Source organism: Chiroxiphia lanceolata, chromosome 6, assembly GCF_009829145.1.
Source record: "Chiroxiphia lanceolata isolate bChiLan1 chromosome 6, bChiLan1.pri, whole genome shotgun sequence".
In the NCBI taxonomy this organism is placed as follows: Eukaryota; Metazoa; Chordata; class Aves; order Passeriformes; family Pipridae; genus Chiroxiphia; species Chiroxiphia lanceolata.
In genome coordinates, this window is record NC_045642.1 from 14,432,085 (window position 1) to 14,452,568 (window position 20,484).

The window sequence follows — 20,484 nt, forward strand, 5'->3', positions numbered from 1 at the left end:
TGTATTTTCTTGTAGCATTTTCCAACTCCTTGAGCTATCTGGCAGATGAAAGATGTGATCCAGTCTCGGGGCATTGAAAGTCAGAAATAAAAGTAAAAAACTACCTGACTAATGGCTTAGGATCATTTAACATTTCAGAGGTGTCAGGTTCCTTTTTTCTAACACCACCTCCTTACACTGCCTAAAGACACTTTGCAGTTCTTACACAGGCTGAACTCACTAAGTAACACTTTCTTGTTATACCTGAAGAAACGAGCAGTAACTATTTCCTCAACTGCCTCTCATGCATTTTAAGCTGTATCCAAGCAAATCATGTGAACAGCATAGATGGGGACAAGAAAGATAGTTCTCTGACTAAGAATCAATGCTAGAACTCAACTCCTGGTACTCCCACAGATTTCCCAGCTCAGTCTTCTGTGCTCCTTTTGTCTCTGAAAAAATAACAACAGTAGAAATATTTCTGATATCTAACCTGTAAGTTTTTTGCGTTATGTTTCTTAGTGTGCTGAGACAGTGATTAGCAAAATCAAGCACTGGTTGCAGGCTGAAGTTCTTTAACACCATAGCAGCCCTCAAGAGAACATTTGATAGCATCACTCATCTATCTGCATTGTCATACAGTCCAGATGGTTGCAGTATGTAGGCAACTGGGAACCAAAGCAGCAGGAGTAGTACATCCTGCTGCAATTTCCTTCTAGTGCTAATCTTGATGCATTTAGCATTTAAATTAGTTTGTTGGTTAGGAAGTCTATAGCTCTGGATAGATGCACCCAAGGAGACCTAGCAAACAAAATATACCATAGCAACTGTGTTCAGTAGCTTGCCAACTAGCAAATGACCAGATTTGCCCATAAAAATTCTATAAAAGATTACTGCAGCTCAGCCAAGCGACGATTCCCTACTCGGCAGAGTGAATTTTGAGTTCCACAAGGGTGGCATTCTGTTGCAAAGGGATCTGTTACTAAAAAAAAAACCCTCAGAAATCTGTGTACTTTAGCAGATTAACTATTACCATGATGTACTAACCCAGAGACAAAGAGGAAACGAGACTTCTTCCATTTGGCAAATGCACTTTTATTTCTGAATTAGCTGTAAGAGTTAAAATATTAAACATTCTAACATATGTACCCTGCCACACACATTAATTGGCATACTGGAACCATACTGCAAATAAAGAAAGTCAACAAAAGTAATCATCTGCATATGAGCATAGAGTTCTCAGGAACAAAGTTGTTCTTTTTCTGTGTTACAGAAAGGAGGGTTTCCAAATCTTGAAAAGGCAAGACTTGAGGGGGAATTTGATATGCCCAAAGAACTATAAACTGTCTCTCTTTAGTACAGGTAAGAAAAATCTAAACACAATACGAAAAACAGAATACAAACCGGCAGATACAAGAACAGAAGAAGACAATGACATTTTTAAGGAGATAGTTCGTTCATACAAATAAATTACTAAGTCTACAACTGTAATCATACTTATTTAAAGCCAAGTCAGTATAGATTTCATTGTCTTGAGAAATTTACTCAAACCTAAGACACATAATTACCAAGAGCAGAATATTACGCTTGGTGACTTCCTGCATAGTTTAGTCACACATATAGCCTCACTGAGAACAAAGTACACAACTGCAGACTGTGAATCACACCCAAATTTTCCACCCATGACTATGTGAGGGAGGAATTTTTGACACCAATACAAATACTCAGTAGTAATGTGACTACACATAATTATTTTATCTGGACTACTTGCTAGCTATCTACTTTGCTGGCATAGAAGATTCTCTATGCTGCATGAATATCACCAAAATTATTCCTCATAATGCTAGCACTCTTGGGTTTTTATATTCAAAAAACCTCACAACTGAGCAACAGAAATGGACATTAAGAGAACTACAGGAATACGAGTGAGAACATAAGTTAACTGTATACATTCCCACTTTCCCAGGGAAAATCACCATGTAGGGAGTAAAAATATAATCCTTTTCGCACCCAAACTGGCCTGTGAAGGTGTATTCGAAAGTGCTGCATGTGGGAACAGACATCTGTGTTCTATCTTCATTTGTCATTTTGGTGTCTATTTCCAGGAAAACTGAAAGATAATTTTCAAAATTTGTCCCCCCAAAATAGCAAAAATAGATTGAATGCTCACAGACTGAACTATGCTCACCAGCAGTTCTTCTCAATCATCTGGCAAAAAAAAATTTGCTGTCTGTCTATATTTGAGTAATTTAAAATCTTTCTAATCTGAAGTCTCTAGTTCAATTTACAGGTCTGATTGCACACATATCAGTCAATAAAGATGCATTTCATGTGGCTATTGATTTCCTATTAATTTACAGAGCAGCAGGTTTCTGCAGAGGAAAGATTCCATTTTTCTAGTTGTAGTCTTCTTTAAAAAAATGTTCTGCAGAAAAAAAGAAAAATATAGTGAAAAACATGCTGTTAGCTGTAGTGCAACTTTCAGTCTTTTTGATAAGCACAATTTTGCAACTCAATCTCGAGTAACTTTGATTTGTATTGTAAGTAATAATCGAGAAGACCCACATGCAACAAGAAATCTTACCTTGGTGTTTCTGGAGATCTATGACTGTACTTAGAGTGATTACAGCACAGAGAAGCCATATACAGTAATCTGAGTTTCTGACACAAGGATCATTTCAGAACAAACCCATTGTATAGTGACAAATTAAGAGATGCAAACTTCAGTGAAAACCAAACACTCATGAATACCTGTTTACAGGCACACTGTTGTAAAACACAAGTGGAAACTTGTTCTTTGGACAAGCCTTCACAAGGAAGTAATTTGTAGTTGCTTATATACTTATGAGCTCACAAAGCCACAGCAGTGGTCCACAGATAAGGAAAAACAATTAGGTTAATCCTACTTGTTTAGGCAGGGCCTATTTATTTAATAGTCTAGCAGATGATAAACCAATTCTGCAGAGGATCTCTAAGGGACTTTATGCAGTAGAAACTAAATACTTATATTTTAATAGCACAGGCATGGCAAAAGCCCAAAGAACACTCCAGCATGCCAGGAACAAAAGCAAGCATGGCAAGCAATGCACAGGCAGGCACATGCTCAAAAAATAACGCAGCCTCACAATGGCCAGTCATGTTAACCCAGGTGTGGCTATTCACCATGAGGGACACTGCAGTGGCTACAGCTGCAGGAGATACCCTTGTCTGTACACGGGTGCACTGCCTTCAAAAACCTTTCTGTGTGTGTTGGGACTGACTGTTGATGAGGGAATAGTAGGGCTAAATATACAGGATATGAAAACAAAAATAACAGTGATGGTTATTTCCTTGCTTGTTGTTTTATGCGCAGGTATTAAACACAATTTTATGTCAAACTACAGCTGGTGTTAGCCAGTAAGAGAATATGGATTTACAGCAACTAATACTCCAATACTCTACACGGAACAAGAGTCCAAATTAACAGTGACTAAAAATCCTTACTCTGCCATTTTACTTGGTAGTAAGGATGTCTTCAAATCTTTTCCTTCACTCAAGCCAGAAAATACGGGTTTTCCTTTTCAAACTGCGTGTCCAAACTAAAGCAAGTTGTATTGACTCACTGTCTATCACACTAGAAGCTATGGATTCTTCTGTTTCACATCTATGCTGGCTATCTTTAAAAAAAGGCTTCTGCGAATGTCACAAATTGCCAAGACACCCAAATCATTTAGCTCTTTTAAAATTTTACACATAAGTTTTCTTAGACAAGGACAGTAAATGCAATCTCATTAAAAAAGCCAAAACCAAACAACAGAATTAAACGTCTGGTTGTGATGAAGAATCCTTGTGGACATTCGTTTCCCTACATTATGATCTATGGGAACACAGACTGAAGTTAAGTATAATTTCTAAAAAAAACCCCAAACCCCAAATTCTCAAACTTTAAACTGAAAGTATGAGTGTGGAGTCACGTACAACCAATTCTGAGAATCACCATTTTGCAAAGTCTGGGAACCACTGCTGTAATGCATGACAGCTACTTATAACTATCAAATTAGCAACCATGTAAAGCAATAAGTTATGCAGTCCACAAGAAATAAATATTTGAAAAATGTTTAATAAAAAAGCAAACTGTATAGGCTACTGTTACTAGCCTTTTAATCCCCAGAGAAAAAAAAGCTTATGCACTTACATTTCATCATCATATTCCTTTGGAGGTGATGCTGCAATGACTAAGTCAATCCAATCCTGAAAAAGAAACGCACAGGGAAACACATACTGCTTTTAGAGGTGGCTAGTGGACCACCATGGAATATCAGATAGAGAGTCAGCAGAGTAATCTATTCCTGAAAAACCACAGGGAGAAGCAGAAGAGGAAGACCATTTCAGATTGAGCTGTTAGATTTCTATCTCAAAATTAAAGAAAAATCTATTGTTCTTACAACAAGATTAAAAAAACATATTCTAAGAATTATCCCATATTTGGTCATCTGAGCAATTAATACAGTTCTTGCTGAGAAAAAACTCATTGTAGCTGAAGCACAGTGTTACTTGTACATCGAGAAATCAAAGATAAGCTATTATTAGAAAATTTGAATCAGCTTGCAAGTAATTTTCAATATCAAAGAACGATTCTACAGATAAATGTAATATAACCACTCAGAATGTAATGTGTTTAAATACCAATCTTGATATGTGGCTAAATGGCATGGAATTTCACAGTAAATTACATACCTGGTTTTCAGAGATGCTACACACCAGAGTATCTTCTGGAGATTTCATCTCACTTTGGTAGTACATGACATACCTGCTAGTTTTGATGCTTGCAACCTTATTTGTGTTGATGTGACAATGTCATAATAGAAGGGTATCTTTCATGAGCATTAGAAGTAAAACAAGGTAGTATTCCAGGTTACTCACCCCACCCATGTTCCAAGCTTTCGCTAGAGTTGCCTGTGCTTCTGCCAGCTTGCTGTCAATTAATATCTTGCCATTTACAGCTAGTATTTCATCCCCTTTCACTATGCCTCCTGGTGAAAAGACCAATATGAAAAACATACACATAAGCAAAAAAAATTCTGTGTCTTTTCTGTACCATATTTGTGCAGTAATGAGTATAACAAAAAAGTGTTTTCACTAGATGTTAAGGTCTACACCAAAAATTAAAGAAAGTTTGCTACAGGCAAAAGCAAATGGAATTTTTAAGCATGGCAAAGCCAAACTCATCTCTTATTGATAATGACCAGTAAGAAACTAGTTCAATAAGATTTCTCCCCAGTGGCAGTTTGCCTGTTTGGGTAATCCAGCCATACAACTTACAAACTATGACAGACAGTAGGCTGTTACTACTATGCCCCATCCCTGGAAGGGTTCAAGGCCAGGCTGGATGGACTTTTTGAGCAACCTGGTCTAGCAAAAGGTGTCCCTCTCCCTGGTAGAGGGCTTGGAACTAGATGATATTTAAGATCCCTTCCAACCCAGGTAATTCTGTGATTCTATAAAAATAGCTCAATTAATTAAATTACTGAAGGAATGAAGTGGCATTTGTCAAGCGTCTGCAAGTTTGTTAATCCTTTCCAAGTGCATGTGTAATGTTTAGTCCTTTGAACTGGTTTTGATTTGCTAAACTGGAATGAAGCACAGTCAGCTAACTGGGACTGGATTTGAAGTGGAAAAAACACAGATGACCAGGGAACAGCCTTATATGAGACACCCTAAAGAGGGATATGAAGGGACAAAGCCAAACAAAGCCAAACAGAGTACTTAGAAGATCAAGTGGCTGAGATGTTTTCACAAGTAAGTGACTCAAACTTAGGTTTAGGCTGGGACAAGGTCAGCAATGCAAGGGGATATTGTCCTGTCTGTCTACCTGATCATCACAAGAGTTCTCAGGGAAAGGATGAGAGATACTTCCGACCAGGAGTAAAGCCTAGATGCATTGGTGCACATGTTCTTGAGCCTTCCAGAGAGCTAAGCTGTTAGCCAGAAGACTCTGGCCTTTAGCGAGGGTTTGGGAATAAAGCCAGCTGTTTTACAAGGCAAGTTACTAAGGAAAGTAGCATTAAGAACAAAACTAAACAGTACAGAGTAGCCATGGTCAGGTAATTACTTTGCACATGGAAGTACTGCATATGTCATTGCTTGGAAATGGTGAAATAAGAGAGACCATATTCCTTGCTTAACAGAATACACCAGAGAATCAGGTGTTGTTTTTTATACATTTTGCATAATTATTAATTTGAATAGCGCTCTTGAAACCATGAACTTGTCTCTGGGGTGCCCTTTGGGCTGACACAGAACTTGGCTCCTTGGACAATCTCAATGTGCCTTTCAGCCAACAACTCTCAGACAGTGTAAGGAGCCACTTTGCAGCAGCATTCAAATTCCCCATCGTTGCTCACCGTGTTTGTCTGCAGCACCATCTTCATATATGGCAGACACAACTATCTTTCCAACTGGAGAATCAATTCCTCCCTCGACTGCAAGGTCCAATGATCCTTCCTATGAAAAAACAGTTTTAGTTCAGGCTGTCAACTTTTGCCATTAACAGGAGCTTAATCTTTCCTTCTTCCCAGTAAATGATACTGTACATCAAACGCTTACATGAACCCTTTAAATATCAATCAAACAAAACAGTATTTACCTTTTTAATTCGTAACAGCCGTACATCTTTTCCCATAATCTGTTCTGGGGTGAACTATGAGAAGATACAATCATTAGTCATTTCCACTTTGGAAACACCAAACAATTATGCTGATCTACGTAGTTTCTGGCAGAAAAGTGACCTTTCCTTCCTCTAAAATAGCGTTAGAGGAAGATCAGAACACTAGATCATCTTTTCATATGTTGAACACTCCTTTTCAACATGACTAGAAAAGACAAATACACAAGGCCCAGCAAACCAACAAGCAAGAATCTTATCCCCTCTCAGCCCTCAAAATCAAGGATTTGGTTTTTTCCAGTGTATTTCATATTAAACAGTGAAGCATATTTAAATTCTCTCCTTACCATTGAATATGGATCAAAATCTTCCACGTACTTCTGGAAGCCCTGAGAATAAAACAATATTTAATTGTAGAAACATCTGACTCATGCACACACTTAACACACAAACTCCATTTATTTATTAGTGAGAGAACATATAATTCTGTAAGCTATGAAAGAAGACAGTAAATGGAGAAAAGCACAGAAAGACAGCAAAGAGTCCATCCTGACAGTCAGAAGACATTTCAAAACCTTATGACAGATTAACAGTTTGAGCTGGTCATAATACAGAGCAGTTCTGAGGAAGACTTTACCACTCTGTCAGCTCCACAGTTCCTCTCTACACCTAACAAACAGAAACAAATCTTGAAAGCATCATGGGCAGTTATGTTCTGTCACAGTCTTCTGAGCAACATTTCTTAGGATTATCACCATGTTGGATGCTAACAGGTAGAAATTACAGGCTCCAATTTTGCTGCCAGCAACACTACTCCATGCTGTCTGGGTTTTAGGACTCTTTTTTTCAGACCCTTTCTCTCCCCCTTGCCATGGAGTTTCAGGGATTTGGCTCCATACCACAAGAAAATGCAGGACAACCACCATTTTTTGTTTTCATATGCTTCTATGGATGATTTAAGTTTTATCAGGGAGTGTCTGAAATGCAGAAGATAATATTGCAGTTAAGCAGAGAAGGATTTAAGCTTTGAGAGGACCCACAAAACCTAGTGCTTAACCCTTGTGAGACCAAGACTGCAGGGAAAAGCAGGAGTTATCTCTTCTGCAAGGATGGGAATACCTGCATCAAAAATCAGGAATCGATGGTATTTGAGTGGTGTTTTTTTTGAGGAGGTCTAGTAGCTACTGGGTGAGACTGTATGGACAGGGCTGGACATTTATAAAAACTCTGCACCTATCCTGTATGTTAAAGTAAGCACTTCAGAATTTCACAGAAATCTTTACTGAGGCACCCAGATGCTGTATCACTCTTGTGGCCTCAAGCTGCAATAACCTGGGGGCAGGGCAACAACACAGAACCCCACAACCCTTTGTTGACATGGCAGGCAAGCCAATATCTGACACAGACGAGCGGTTCAGTGTGTGACCAAGCTTCATATTTTCATTATTGTCCTCTTTTCTACTGGATCCATTTGATGACACAGTCTATTCCACTTTCAGACTCAGCTAAGCCTTTTTCAACTTGTACATGAAACGCACAGCTTAAGGTTCCTCTGGTATGTTTAAGTGCTGGCTGTTAAATGGCAAAGCTGCAGCAGAAAACACTAATGTCTCGTGCTATACTCTATCAGCTCTCTCAGTTGCCTCATTTTGATGTGACTGACAATGACCCTCTGGGATCTGACCTCATCCTTACCAGCACTGCCTCTCACAAAGTCAAGGAGCACTACTACACAGGTCTGCATCACAGAACTTCCAATGTACAAAAGTGCTGCCACTTTGTCTCACCACACTTAAACAGACAACACAACAGAGGTGGTGATGAGTGTTGTGTGGCCTGGCAGTCATTCCACACAGGCACACCGAATCATACAGCGTGGACCCTGGCTTTCCTCAGGCTGCCTCTCTAACTCTGCACAACTGCAGAGCTTTTGCTTACTGCCACAAGTATTTTTTTTTTTTTTTCCACAGGGAAATATGTATTAAAATAATCTTTTGGGAATAGGAACATGAAAGATGTTATTTAGCATTTAAATTATGGATTGCGTTACATTTGTTAACTGCTAACTTTGAGGAACTAAAAACAAATGGGAATTTCATCACAGACATCAGCAAGGGTAGAATTTCATCCTGGGGGGAAAACCCCAACCATTCATTCATTTGCGAAGTGTATTAATATTATGAACAGTTAAACTAAAATTGTAAGAGAAACATTTTACAATGATAGCTACCTAAAAAACTAATACTTTGAATAACTAAATTTGTATTGCCCTTTGCAATCATGGCTGAAGTAGATATCTACAGCCTTGTAGCAAGCAACTTAGAGAAAAGAACTCCAATCTCAGCCAAGCACTAAGTCATTATGTAATCTAAAGGAAGTCAGTGAACTCTTTGTCCCAGGTTGGCCTCATGAAAAGCAGATGTTGCCCTTGAAAAAAGTTTTCCTGGGAAAACAATTTTTAACAAGGGAAAAAAACCCAAAAGCCAATCAAACACACAAAACCCCACAAAAAAAACCCCTGCAAGCTAAGTCATAGAAACATAGAATATCCTGAGCTGGAAGGGACTCACAAGGGTCATCAAGTCCAACTGCTGGTCCTGCACAGGACAACTCCAAAAGTCACACCATGTGCCTCAGAGCATTGTCCAAACACATACTGAACTCAAGAGTCTTGGTGCCATGACCACTTCCCTGGGGAACATCTTCCAGTGCCCAGCCACCTTCTGGGTGAAGAGCCTTTTCCTAATACGCAATCTAAACCACCCTGACACAGCTTCATGCTGTCCCTTTGGGTTCATATCACTATGTATCAGAGATATGGTCTGGATCCAATAATATACAAATACAGGTAAGACAGAATGAAGACATCCACTGAGCTGTAATAAATCTTCCCTGAAATGCACATCACAAATTCAGGGAGCAGAGAGTGGACTCAATATCCAAGCATGGACTAATGAACTAAGAAATACTGGGTGAAGTCAGAGTCCTAAGCCTACCCTCCCACTCCAGGACATTTCAGGTGAAAGAGTTAAGATAACTCTAATTCCTTCCTGACTTAAGATAAAATTCACAGGACCGAACATAAGTTGAATCCAGAACGCTAAAATGTTTGATTGCACTGAAACAGCTCTCTGTCTGGACTTGCAGATGAAAGGTAAAGTTATTATTTAAAAGAAAAATCAAGCCCAAAACCTCAAAACACAAGGACCTAAACCAATGGTACTGCTCACTGGTTTCCAGCATCAATAGTCAAGAGCAATTGAGACCTGACTGAAATAAACAAAAGAATTGAAACTCATAACTGGATATAATAAAATTTTACAAAAACCACATTTGTTGAGAACACAATTGTTACATATTCAGAACATACTGACATTCAATGGAAACTGAATCATCTCAAAGTTGGATTTTTCTCAGTCAAATCCAGTTTTCCATTCTTGATCTAGATTGAAACTGATCAAAAGAAGAAAAAAGTCATTACTAATCTTAATTGTTTACCACTCAAAAGCTCATGCTGTGAGCTTGCTACTGTGTACCAACTTTTTCATGTAACACTGCAATGCATCTAACAGCTTGCACTTACAAAGGTGGTCTGCACAGAAACTGGTACACTTAACAGCAGCAGAAAAGTTAAGTCTGAAGTCCACTTCTTCAAGCAACCATCTATTGAACCACCAGTCAAACAAAGAGGAAGAGATGAAAACTTCATCACTATGACAGAGGAAAGCAACAGAAGTAATAATACAGTGAGAAGATCCTACACAACACAGGAAGGCTGAACGAATAAGTGCTTTCCACCACCAGATCTTCTGATTTCCTACGAATAACTATGTTATGATAATAGCTCTGTTTGTTAAACTAATAAAATATTTTGTTACTGAAAGCATTGCAACTGGCCACTAAGAGAAACAAGGAAACCTTAGGAATATTAAAAAAAAAAAGCCAGTATAATATCAGTTATGAGTGTTCAACTATCTTATAGGTTGCATTTAACCATATAAGTAGTTACAGATGGTTCAACCAAAAGGAATTACTATCCTCTCATTCTTCATCTGCCTAGACTAGAAGGAGCCACAGGCACACACAAAGCTTACAAAGACTAGCAGTTCTCATGCACTAGGGCTGTCTCACATCTTCTGTTTTAGAAACTGAGCAACAGGATTAGAAAAGAAAGTTTCAAATCTATGATCAGTCAAAACAAGAAGTACCACACAAAACATGGAAAATGTTATTTTACTTGTTTTTTGTTAGATCTAAATGATGAATTGTAAACCACCATCCTTTTAAACATCTCTTGTGGCTGCAAAAGAAAGAAAATTGCCAAACCAGATATTAACTTCTTGCTGTAAATAAGTATCACCTACTCATAAATTATCTCACTATTTATTTTGCTCTTCTAGGGACTGAACCACACTTGCATTTGTTAGTGATTGTTCCCTGTATCATTTCAAAATGAGAGAACACAGACAGTGAAACAGTACTGCGTATGAAGTGGAAAGAACTCTAGAGAAACTACATAAATAATGCACATTTCCATACCACAAGATTTCTTAAAAATATTTTCCATGACTCCTTTTACACCTCATTTCTACAAAACAGTGCTTTTTCACAGTTGTGAAAAAATAATTGGAAAAAAACCCCAACCCAAAATACAGACAAACTGCTAGACAAGTAATTTCCAAAATACTGAAAAGCCATGATAAATACATGTTTATGCATTTAAGATTTGCTCTGCTACCATGGATTTCCTATACTGAAAAAGCATATTCCATTATTAAATTCCTTATGAATCTGACGAGCTGAAAGAAGAGATATGTGTATTTGGGATCATCCTGAAAGAAAGAATTACCTAAATACCAAACGCTAGCACAAGTTTATTCTACTTAAGGAAAAACTCCTGCAGAATTTAATGCACTTATTTCTATTTTCTTGCTTCAATTAGAGTACCTATGAGTTGTTTCACTATATCAATTAATAACTGATGGATTTTATTTTATTGTGTTTGGCTTCAAGGATTTTAATCCCATATTCATTCTGTTTTTCTTTCAATTCCACTACTCTAATAAAATGGTACACTGCAGTTTGGAGTCACTTAAAGAATTTCTTATTAGGTTCTAAATATTTTCAAAAAGGAAGTGGGCTAAACCACCAAATAATTATACAAAATGCTCCTCACACCTCTCCAGCCTCCATTCAAAATCCTGCAACAAATTAGGTAACATATTTAAGTGTTCTGAAACAACAACAGCTTTCTACAGACTAAACTATGGCATTTATACTTCCAAACTCAATTTGCTTTTAAAAAAATTACTATATATCAGTTTCACTACTGATTCTATCACTGTCCTGTAGTCACACCATTGCTTGGAAAAATATATTCCAGAGTTAATGAAAATCTTGTGGTTTGCATTTGATTAATACAAAGAAGACTGAGTTTTTGTCTTGAAAGATTTGTAGGCAAGTTTGGAAAGATTTTCTCTTTAGACTCCCTCTAAAAAAAAAATAATTCATTTTCAACACAGATTGTTTTGGTATAGCTATAGCGAATAATAACTTTGGTTATAAAATCTTTGGTAGCAGCAGGTGCATCGAAGCCTTCTAACTCACACAACAGGATGTTTGTTACAGATGGGAGAGTAGAGACTGATGTTCATGTTGGTTTTGCTTCTCTGAAAACCCCACCATTAAATCATAACAATTCTCTCCCATTCTCTGAGTCAAAATTTAATTAGCTCTGCCATGAGTGTATTCCAATTCACTTTAGTACAATAGAGACAAATAGCTCACACTGACTTTGACCCAGAGCAGCCCTCAGCATTCAAGGCCACGTGCAAGGTTTAATCACCTCTAATAATTTCCCTATTTATGAGAACAATTTCATTTTCATCAACCGTTAAAAGATCTGGGAATTCTGATCTAAATTTAGTTCATAAGATGACTTAAGTCACAACATCTGGCCCCCCTGCCTTCCAGATAACAGGAATATTTTACCCATTCTTGCACGTCTATTTTATTCTAAAGTGAATGTTTTTTCATCCTCTTTAGTAGTAACTTTCTTGAGTGCAGGCCAACTTGATTAGCTGCTGGAATCAGGATGAGTTTCTAGAGTTTGGTACTCAGGACAGTTAAATTCAGGTAAAAAAAAGGAGAAGAAATTATATGCATTACATCTCAATATGACATAACAGCTGCAGTTCCATAAGCTGTGTGAAATCTAGCAAGACAAGAAACAAATGATATTTTGTATTTGATGATACTTTCCTTTGCTAAGAGAAGCTGAACTGGTCCTGTATCTGCACCATGAAACTAAATAAGGACATCCCCCTCACTCCCAACCAACCAAAATCCACTCCTTCTGCATGAAATCTAATTATAATTCTTATACATTTCTGGAGACAGGCAGGTACTGTCTTGTTTGATTTGTCATACACCAGCGTTTTCTTTTTTTAACTAACAGGAGTAGCTTCCCTCTTTGGAATTTTACTTCACAGACAACTGTGACTTCATTGCAGTGAGATACTCTTCACTGCAGTAAGTCACAAATGGAAATAAGAGGTATCAAATCTACAAAACCAATTTATAGACTGCTCTTTCTCTCAAAGTCCTATTAGAATATTACTCCCACTGAAATTTGGATCTTCCAACTGATATAAGGCAGTTTGGGAATGAAGATGATTGGCACCTGAAAGATTTTAGCAGACTTGTGATTTGGAAAATGTGCACACACGCATAACAAATCATAAGGCATTTCCCTGTAGAAGTGGATCTTATTGCCAGTTTCTTAAACTAATTGTAAGCAGTCATTAACAAAAGAATAATTTAAAAAAGTGCCCTTCAGAATTGGTACCACGACTGTTTGGTCACATATAAGGGTATTATCAATTCTGCAAACTAGTTCACATATGCACACTTTTTCAAGAGCTAGATTATATTAACTGCAGATTATGACTTGACCCTGTTCATTCCTCCCCTGAGGAATTTCATACTGCTTAGAAATGCTGAATTACTGAACACAAACAAAATGAGAGCTTCAACTGAAGGAAACATTACACTGGAGGGATCTGAATTTATTTTTAACTCATATACCTGCCTTCTCTTAAGCAACTTATAAAAACTGTTTTCATTTATCATTCAATCCATTTATAATATTGAAGTTTCAAGATGGCTATGGCTGTGGGAAAACAAGTTACTATAAATCACTTAAATTTGTTCAAAGTGTAACAGGCAAAATAAAGGAACAAGAGTATCTAAATTATTAAAGCAATAAATGACAAAAAATCCATTGTGCTTTAATGAAACATATCTAGGAATATTGTGCACATTATTTATTGTCAGAAATAGCAGAAGCTTCTAATTAAATAAACGAAATGCAAATGTGATGTTTTTCCATCACTTACTGTTTTGCTCATATAAATGTATTTATACAGGCATATCCGTACACGTCCATGTAACAAACACACAATTCCTTATGCAAACAGCATAAGTCATGATGAATATCAAGAATAAATACTACTAATTGGTCCACCAGGTATTTTAAGTAAATTTTAAGGGCTGTCAGTTGGGAGTTATCACCTGTCAGAGCAGTATTTATCTTTTTTTTTTTGTTCCATAAGCCTTGGCTCACCCTCCCTCATATATTACAATTCCCAGGAGATGAAACATGGTTGGTTCTAAAATGTTTAACCTCTGAATTTTTTCTTCATTTACACTTGAAACAGAAAAGGAAATGAAAGAAGAAAAAGAATCTGATTGTGAGTCAACTTTGCAGTAACACTGCATGACCAGTATACTGGAGTCTGATATAACAACACACTTTTTTATCTGGAAAAGAAAAGATATATATGGATTATATATATATATATGTATATTATGATAAATGATATAATTATTTCATTTCATTATTTCATTTCTGACGAATGGATTCAGAACTTACAAAAAAATAAAACCAAGCATGTGAATAAATGAAAAATAAGATGTAAAAATTCTAAGGCTATACACTGCTCTGGAATTATGCACCCTTGTACAAAATTGTCAATAAAAGTGGCTTTTAGATAATGGGAAAAATACAGAAAAATACTCTATTGTACTTACCACTACTGATCACCTGAAAATACGTGAATTTTAGTTAGCAGGAAATGAGACAACCATTGACTCTTTGAGGATGTGTCAAAAACAACCCCCCAAAGTACTGGAGCACTCAGAAGAAAAATATCAAAGGGCTTACCAGGGCCTCTGATTTGATTGTTGGCCTGACCATAAAGTTTGGGTCAGGATGCAGCATAACTGGTTTAGAGACTACTGGTACCCCTGGATGACGTTGGGTAGGTGGACTTGGAGCAAGTTGCTATGGAGTTAATTTAAGAAAATTACAATTCACAACATAATTTGTGCAAATCCATCACTTTATCAAGACGCCTCAATTCAAACAGTTTATCATAATGAATTTAGCAACACTAATACAAGAAAAGGATTACTGAATTATTTTAACTAAGGCTTACAAAGTCAACAAACCAAAATATAATTTCTCTTGCATCCAAACAGTAGCTTTCCCCCTAAATTCTGGCTTCACCAGAAAGATTATGGAAAAATCTCAGCCCTGCTTTGGGTATTTTTCCCATAAAGACAACAAACTGAGAAGCTACAGGAAAAAAAAAAACCTGCCGAAGTTCAGTGCAAGAACACAGGGGACCCAAAATAAGATTTTCACTAATCCATGGCTAAATAGATTTTTTAAGATAAAAATCTTCAGGGTTGCAGCAAATGGCTTTCCATAAAAAGAATTTTAAGTTAACTTATCTTGATTTAATGGCAAGGGTTAGTTACACTAATTACCTGCCCCTGACTCCAGGAAGTACAGATACCAGGGGCATCTGAGACCTGATCATTCCGCACGTACTACCCGATCCTACACTTCTCACTCAGCCAAGACTCCCACTGACGTCAAGCAGAGTCTTATTCAAGAAAAGAGTTCAAAACTGAGCCCTGTGGGTTCAGTTTCTGACTTAACCCCAGCAACTCTTAACACACTTTTCTCAATGTTTCTCATAGGAAATGTGATGTGTTCCAGATATCACTCATACAGTACAAGCTGTATCCTCTGAAAGTATTTACTTGCTTCCAGCAAATTGGTTAACCACTTTTTTTTTTTTTAATGAAGGAATTTTTTTTTTGGTGGTGGTTTTTTCCCCCTGTATCCTCTTTAAAATAATTTAAAAAAAAGTTTGGAACCAGATATTTGAAAGTCCCTCTGGATTTCCCTTAACTAATGTTGTTAAACACTGCAAAATATATCGTATTGTTAAGCTTTCTGATCTTAGAAGAATCAAAATTGACAGGTTCACAGACATGAATTTGTTAAAGCTACATTGGAACTGGATGATTTCTCCATGAGTCACATAATTTAGCAACAGATTTTTCTAGAGTGCAGAATGGGGACACCTGACATCTGGCCATCCTGACTCAAAACCAGTGCAAAGAGCTATCAAACAAATGTTGCTCCCTCTGAGATGAAACTTGCTTCTTAGGACACACTATATTTAAAATATAGATTTGTCCTAGATCCTTTTGCCTTGACAGAGGAATAAAGTACATGCTCCATGACATACAGACATTTAGAACATGCAAACATGGACTGTATGTTGCTCAGCTGTTGAAACATGAAATCCTTGGACCATTAGGAGTCACTTCCACTACTTGGTATTGGATAGCTTCCAAGACAGCAATGGAACCACACACATAATTCCATGTGCTGAATTTTAAATAAATTAGCCATGCAGAGAGAAACCCTTGACACTTCCTTGACATTAGCATTACATGGAAAGTTCATAAAACCACAGTCATTATTAACAGCACGTGACATACCAGTGGATTGCTTGACACAGAAGATACTTTGCCAACGTGGGAGGTGTTTCTTACAACCTAAACAGTAACAGACTTAATATTGGGTTCATATAAAGTGTAAAGCTAATAATAATTTATACCCGATATGTTAATAGTCAGCTGTCAAGAATGTATTTGACAGGATTTTATTCCTTTTGTCAGGTATTTGTTTGAGCTGAATTGGAAATTAAATGATTTGGGGAAAAAACCAAAATTGTACCAACACAGAGATTTACCAGTTTGTATAATATTAGAAAAGTGACTTATGGGACTGCTACAGCTGTCTGCTTTTTTGGCTTTAGCAGGCACAAACACAAGATCTTTAATCCATGAAGTCACACAAATGCACTGCTTCTGCTTATCTGTGATGTTAAAAAGCGGCTTTGTAAAAAGTACCAAGGATAAATTGTCAGGCTTCTAATTTTTCTTCCATTTCTGAAGCCAAATCAGGAATACTGAGTTATCTACTTAAAAAAAAAAAAAGCAGCTTTGGTTCAATATTAATATTTTACTAAGAGTCTAGATATTTCCTCATATACACTAATTATATTCAGGGAAAACTGACATTAATTTTGAAGGTAGGTTATTGGTTATTACCTAATCTATTTTTCTTAATTATTAATTTCTTTTTTCTAACATATGTCACAGGGAAAAACTGCCAGAATCACATATTAAAACATATTGGTTTGGGGTCAGATCTAGTGTGGCAGTTCTTATGTTGCTTCTTCTGTCTGAATATTTTCTATTAGCTTTAGAAGAGTGTATTTCTCTTCTCACTGTATTATTTTGTACATCTGTTTCCTTTCACATAATTTTTATTTTGCAAATAACTTGGGAAACCTGTTATCCATAAGAACATTTGATATTTCTGTTTCAGTGGATCTAGCATCTTGGCACTTCAAACATATAAAACCACTCAGATTGAGCACTATCAGAGGTCCACTTAAGCTTTCAAGAGATTCATGGTTTACATAAAAAATAATCTATTGGTTTCCTCCAAACAGTGATTAACTCACATATCCTTCCCCACCCCAACCAGATTCATGCAAATATTATTTAGTAAACATGCAAAAAACCCAAAACCAGTCAGTCAATCCATGCAAAAACTGTGTAGCAAAGAAGTGACTGCATGGGATCCTCTTCTGCTCTTTGAAATAAATAAGAATCTTTTGCCACAAAAACAAGTATATGAATCTCACTACAGAGCTTAGCAAAGGGAATCATGACAAGATCTGGCACAAGATTTCATATATTTGATCCTCTTTTGAACTCAGATTGTAATAAAGAGAAAGTAACAGGATTTCTCAAAGAAATCCCTATCTCCTGTGCGTTCAACAAGTCAAACCAGATTACCAACTCTTGCTTCTTTATTTTACTGGTAATTGACACAGTTTTGACCTTTTAGAAGTTTGACTTTCTGATTTTAAGCTAATTTTCCTTGTGCACTCTTCTCACCTAACAAAGCAATTTGATGACACATTTAAAACGTTTTCATAAGTAATTTTCACTGCACGGATATTTTTCTCAAATTTAACAATGAATTAAATCCACTGCCTGCCACTGGTTTTTTTTTAAATCCTTAAACATTCAAGGCCAAATTGTCTTTTTTTAACCTACATATTCTGCCTGAGACATCTGCACGTGATAGGGTTACAATGTATGGAGGAAGGAGAGCAAAGTCCTCTTGACTTAAATTTAAAAAATGTTAAAATAAAGCTACCTCTGGACTGCATTCACTACTAAAAAACTATGAAACCATCTCATTCTCTCTTGCAGCACTGCATATGGCACATGGGTAGATCTAGTGGACAAGGTGGGTGATGGATCAGGGGCAGGAGGCACGCAGGGGAATGGTAAGGGTGCATGCATCCAAACAGATCATGAGGTCACCTGGGAAGCTGGTGTTACCGACAGGGCTGGACCTCTGGAAAGTGGGACGTTTGAGGGAGGAAGTGGATGAGGTGGTGGTGCTGGAGTAACTGTGGGTGGCGGTGGTGGAGGTGGTGGCGCGCGTTGTTTAGGCTTGTCAACTTCATCTAAGTTTATATCATCAAGATCTGTGGTGTGAAGCTGCAGGCCACCGGCAAAACGCCGCATTGACGTGGCAGAAGGCGAAGCAGAAGGACGTCCACTTGCCAGCTATGTGCAACAGAAAACAAATCTGCCTTAGCAGTTCTCTCTGCAACAGCTCTGAAGAAATTAGTGACCAGTCCTAGAACACCACTCAGTCTGCTCCTGCACAGGAAGCTCTTGGCTTCTCCCACACAGAATATACACAAACATTTTTTCTGAAAGGCTTTTTAAAAGCACTCCTTGGGATTCTAGTTTGAACAGAAGAAAATGACAGTAGCCTTGGCTGCTGGGGTAGGAGGGACAACAAAAGAAACCCCACAAAACACCAATGATATGAAGTCTTCAGAAGATAAAATCACAGGACAAATCACAGATAACGCAACTCTTCTCTCTCTAGCTCTCGTGAAGTGAAAGCAAAAATTACTGCTTGCAATGGTTATTATCTGAAAAGAAAGTAATCAAACACAGGCCCTGAAATTCTATGTCATTAAAAAAGGGAAAGGGGTTAATGTCATGTAAACATAACCACACATTAATACAAGAAAGGAAACTACACTTAAGCAGCTATCAAAACAAAATTTTAGTGTGCTATGAAATGCAGATCCTCAAGGGGGTTGAGATCTTATAATTTATAATATCTTATAAATATTTTATCTCTCATAATATACATAATATACATAATATACATAATATACATAATTAATCCATACCAGATCTATTGTGGGGCTAACAAACTCCAGAGTTTGAACACAATGAGCAGCTCACTCCAAAAAATGAGGTTGTGTGTGTGTGGAGGAGGATTCTACCTATGTTGTTAGAGTTGCTAAGATTTCTTTTATCAGTTATCAAACTGAAGTATTTAAGAAAATTCAGTCAATACTTCTTCATTTTGCTACCGTGTAGTCTCAGCTGAGAAAATATTACATAGATGAACTGCCTGACAGACACATACTTCTTAGTCTAATACAACAACACTTCTCTCAAGTAGGTAATGCTGTTAACATTTTTTCAATGTCCTTATCTAACATAACCCCTGGTACTGAAAAATAGGAATTCCTTTGGCAGAGGTCAAGAGATCTTGACTACTCTTGCACCAAAGAAGCAGTTCATGCCTGTAGTACCTAAATATTGTTCAGATGCATTTATCCCTCGGAAGCACTCAGGTTTTGTATTTTATGTGAGTTTAACTGCTTGGGTAGTTTTAAAGAAAAACTGTAATAAAGCATTTATATGTAATGTAATAGAAGAATTGATGGAGCAAATATAACACAGAATGGTTGTCTTAAATATGGGTAGAGCTCTGAAAATACAACAGTGTTTGTAATCCGTCATGTTCCTTCTTACTTTACAAGGTAAGGGGGACAAAGTTCTAGCAGAACACATGCAGCCAAGTTTAGGTACTAAGAGAACACTCAGCATAATCATTCCAGTGTCCTAAAGGCCTGCACTGAAAAGCCACATGGATCTGAGCCTAAGGCCATGAAGAACAGAAGATCAGCTGCTTTTTTCAGAGCTGCTCCACATTGACCTGAAGGAAATTCATGTGAGAGTGTTCCCCAAGGGTCCCTTTTGTGGTTACGATTTCCTGGGGATCCCACAGGAGTTCAGCAGATTTCAGTGTTCCTGTTGAAACCAGATGTACTTGGAAAACAGCCAGAGCAGCAAGATGGTGGGAAAGCCTCTCTCCACATATAGAACTATTAGGCTCTAAAGCACAATCACTATCTGCAACTCCCCTAATTTAAGGGGACTATTTAAAGCACAAACCCAAACCCCAGTCTTTGGGAGTTTCTCATCTTTTTGTCATTTTCTTAACCTGTACCTTTATGTCACATAATACAAGGAAGCATCCAAGAGCTCATCATCAATTATATTCTTATTTTCATAACATACTAATAAATATAGCTGGG

General features: G+C 37.2%; 1 protein-coding gene across 3 annotated transcripts in view; it reads right to left on the reverse strand.

The window, feature by feature from the left end:
• Positions 1-1,059: 1,059 nt before the first annotated feature.
• Positions 1,060-20,484, reverse strand: part of USH1C (USH1 protein network component harmonin) — a 48,212-nt gene continuing 28,787 nt past the window's right edge. For 2 of the 3 annotated variants that reach the window (XM_032691583.1, XM_032691582.1), the window contains exons 16-21: positions 6,970-7,011; positions 6,605-6,658; positions 6,363-6,462; positions 4,882-4,991; positions 4,154-4,209; positions 1,060-2,404 (exon numbers count right to left, since the gene is read on the reverse strand). In XM_032691583.1, the coding sequence (XP_032547474.1) occupies positions 2,392-2,404; positions 4,154-4,209; positions 4,882-4,991; positions 6,363-6,462; positions 6,605-6,658; positions 6,970-7,011 (375 nt within the window). In that variant the 3' untranslated portion in view covers positions 1,060-2,391. The other variant, XM_032691585.1, reaches the window with a different exon arrangement.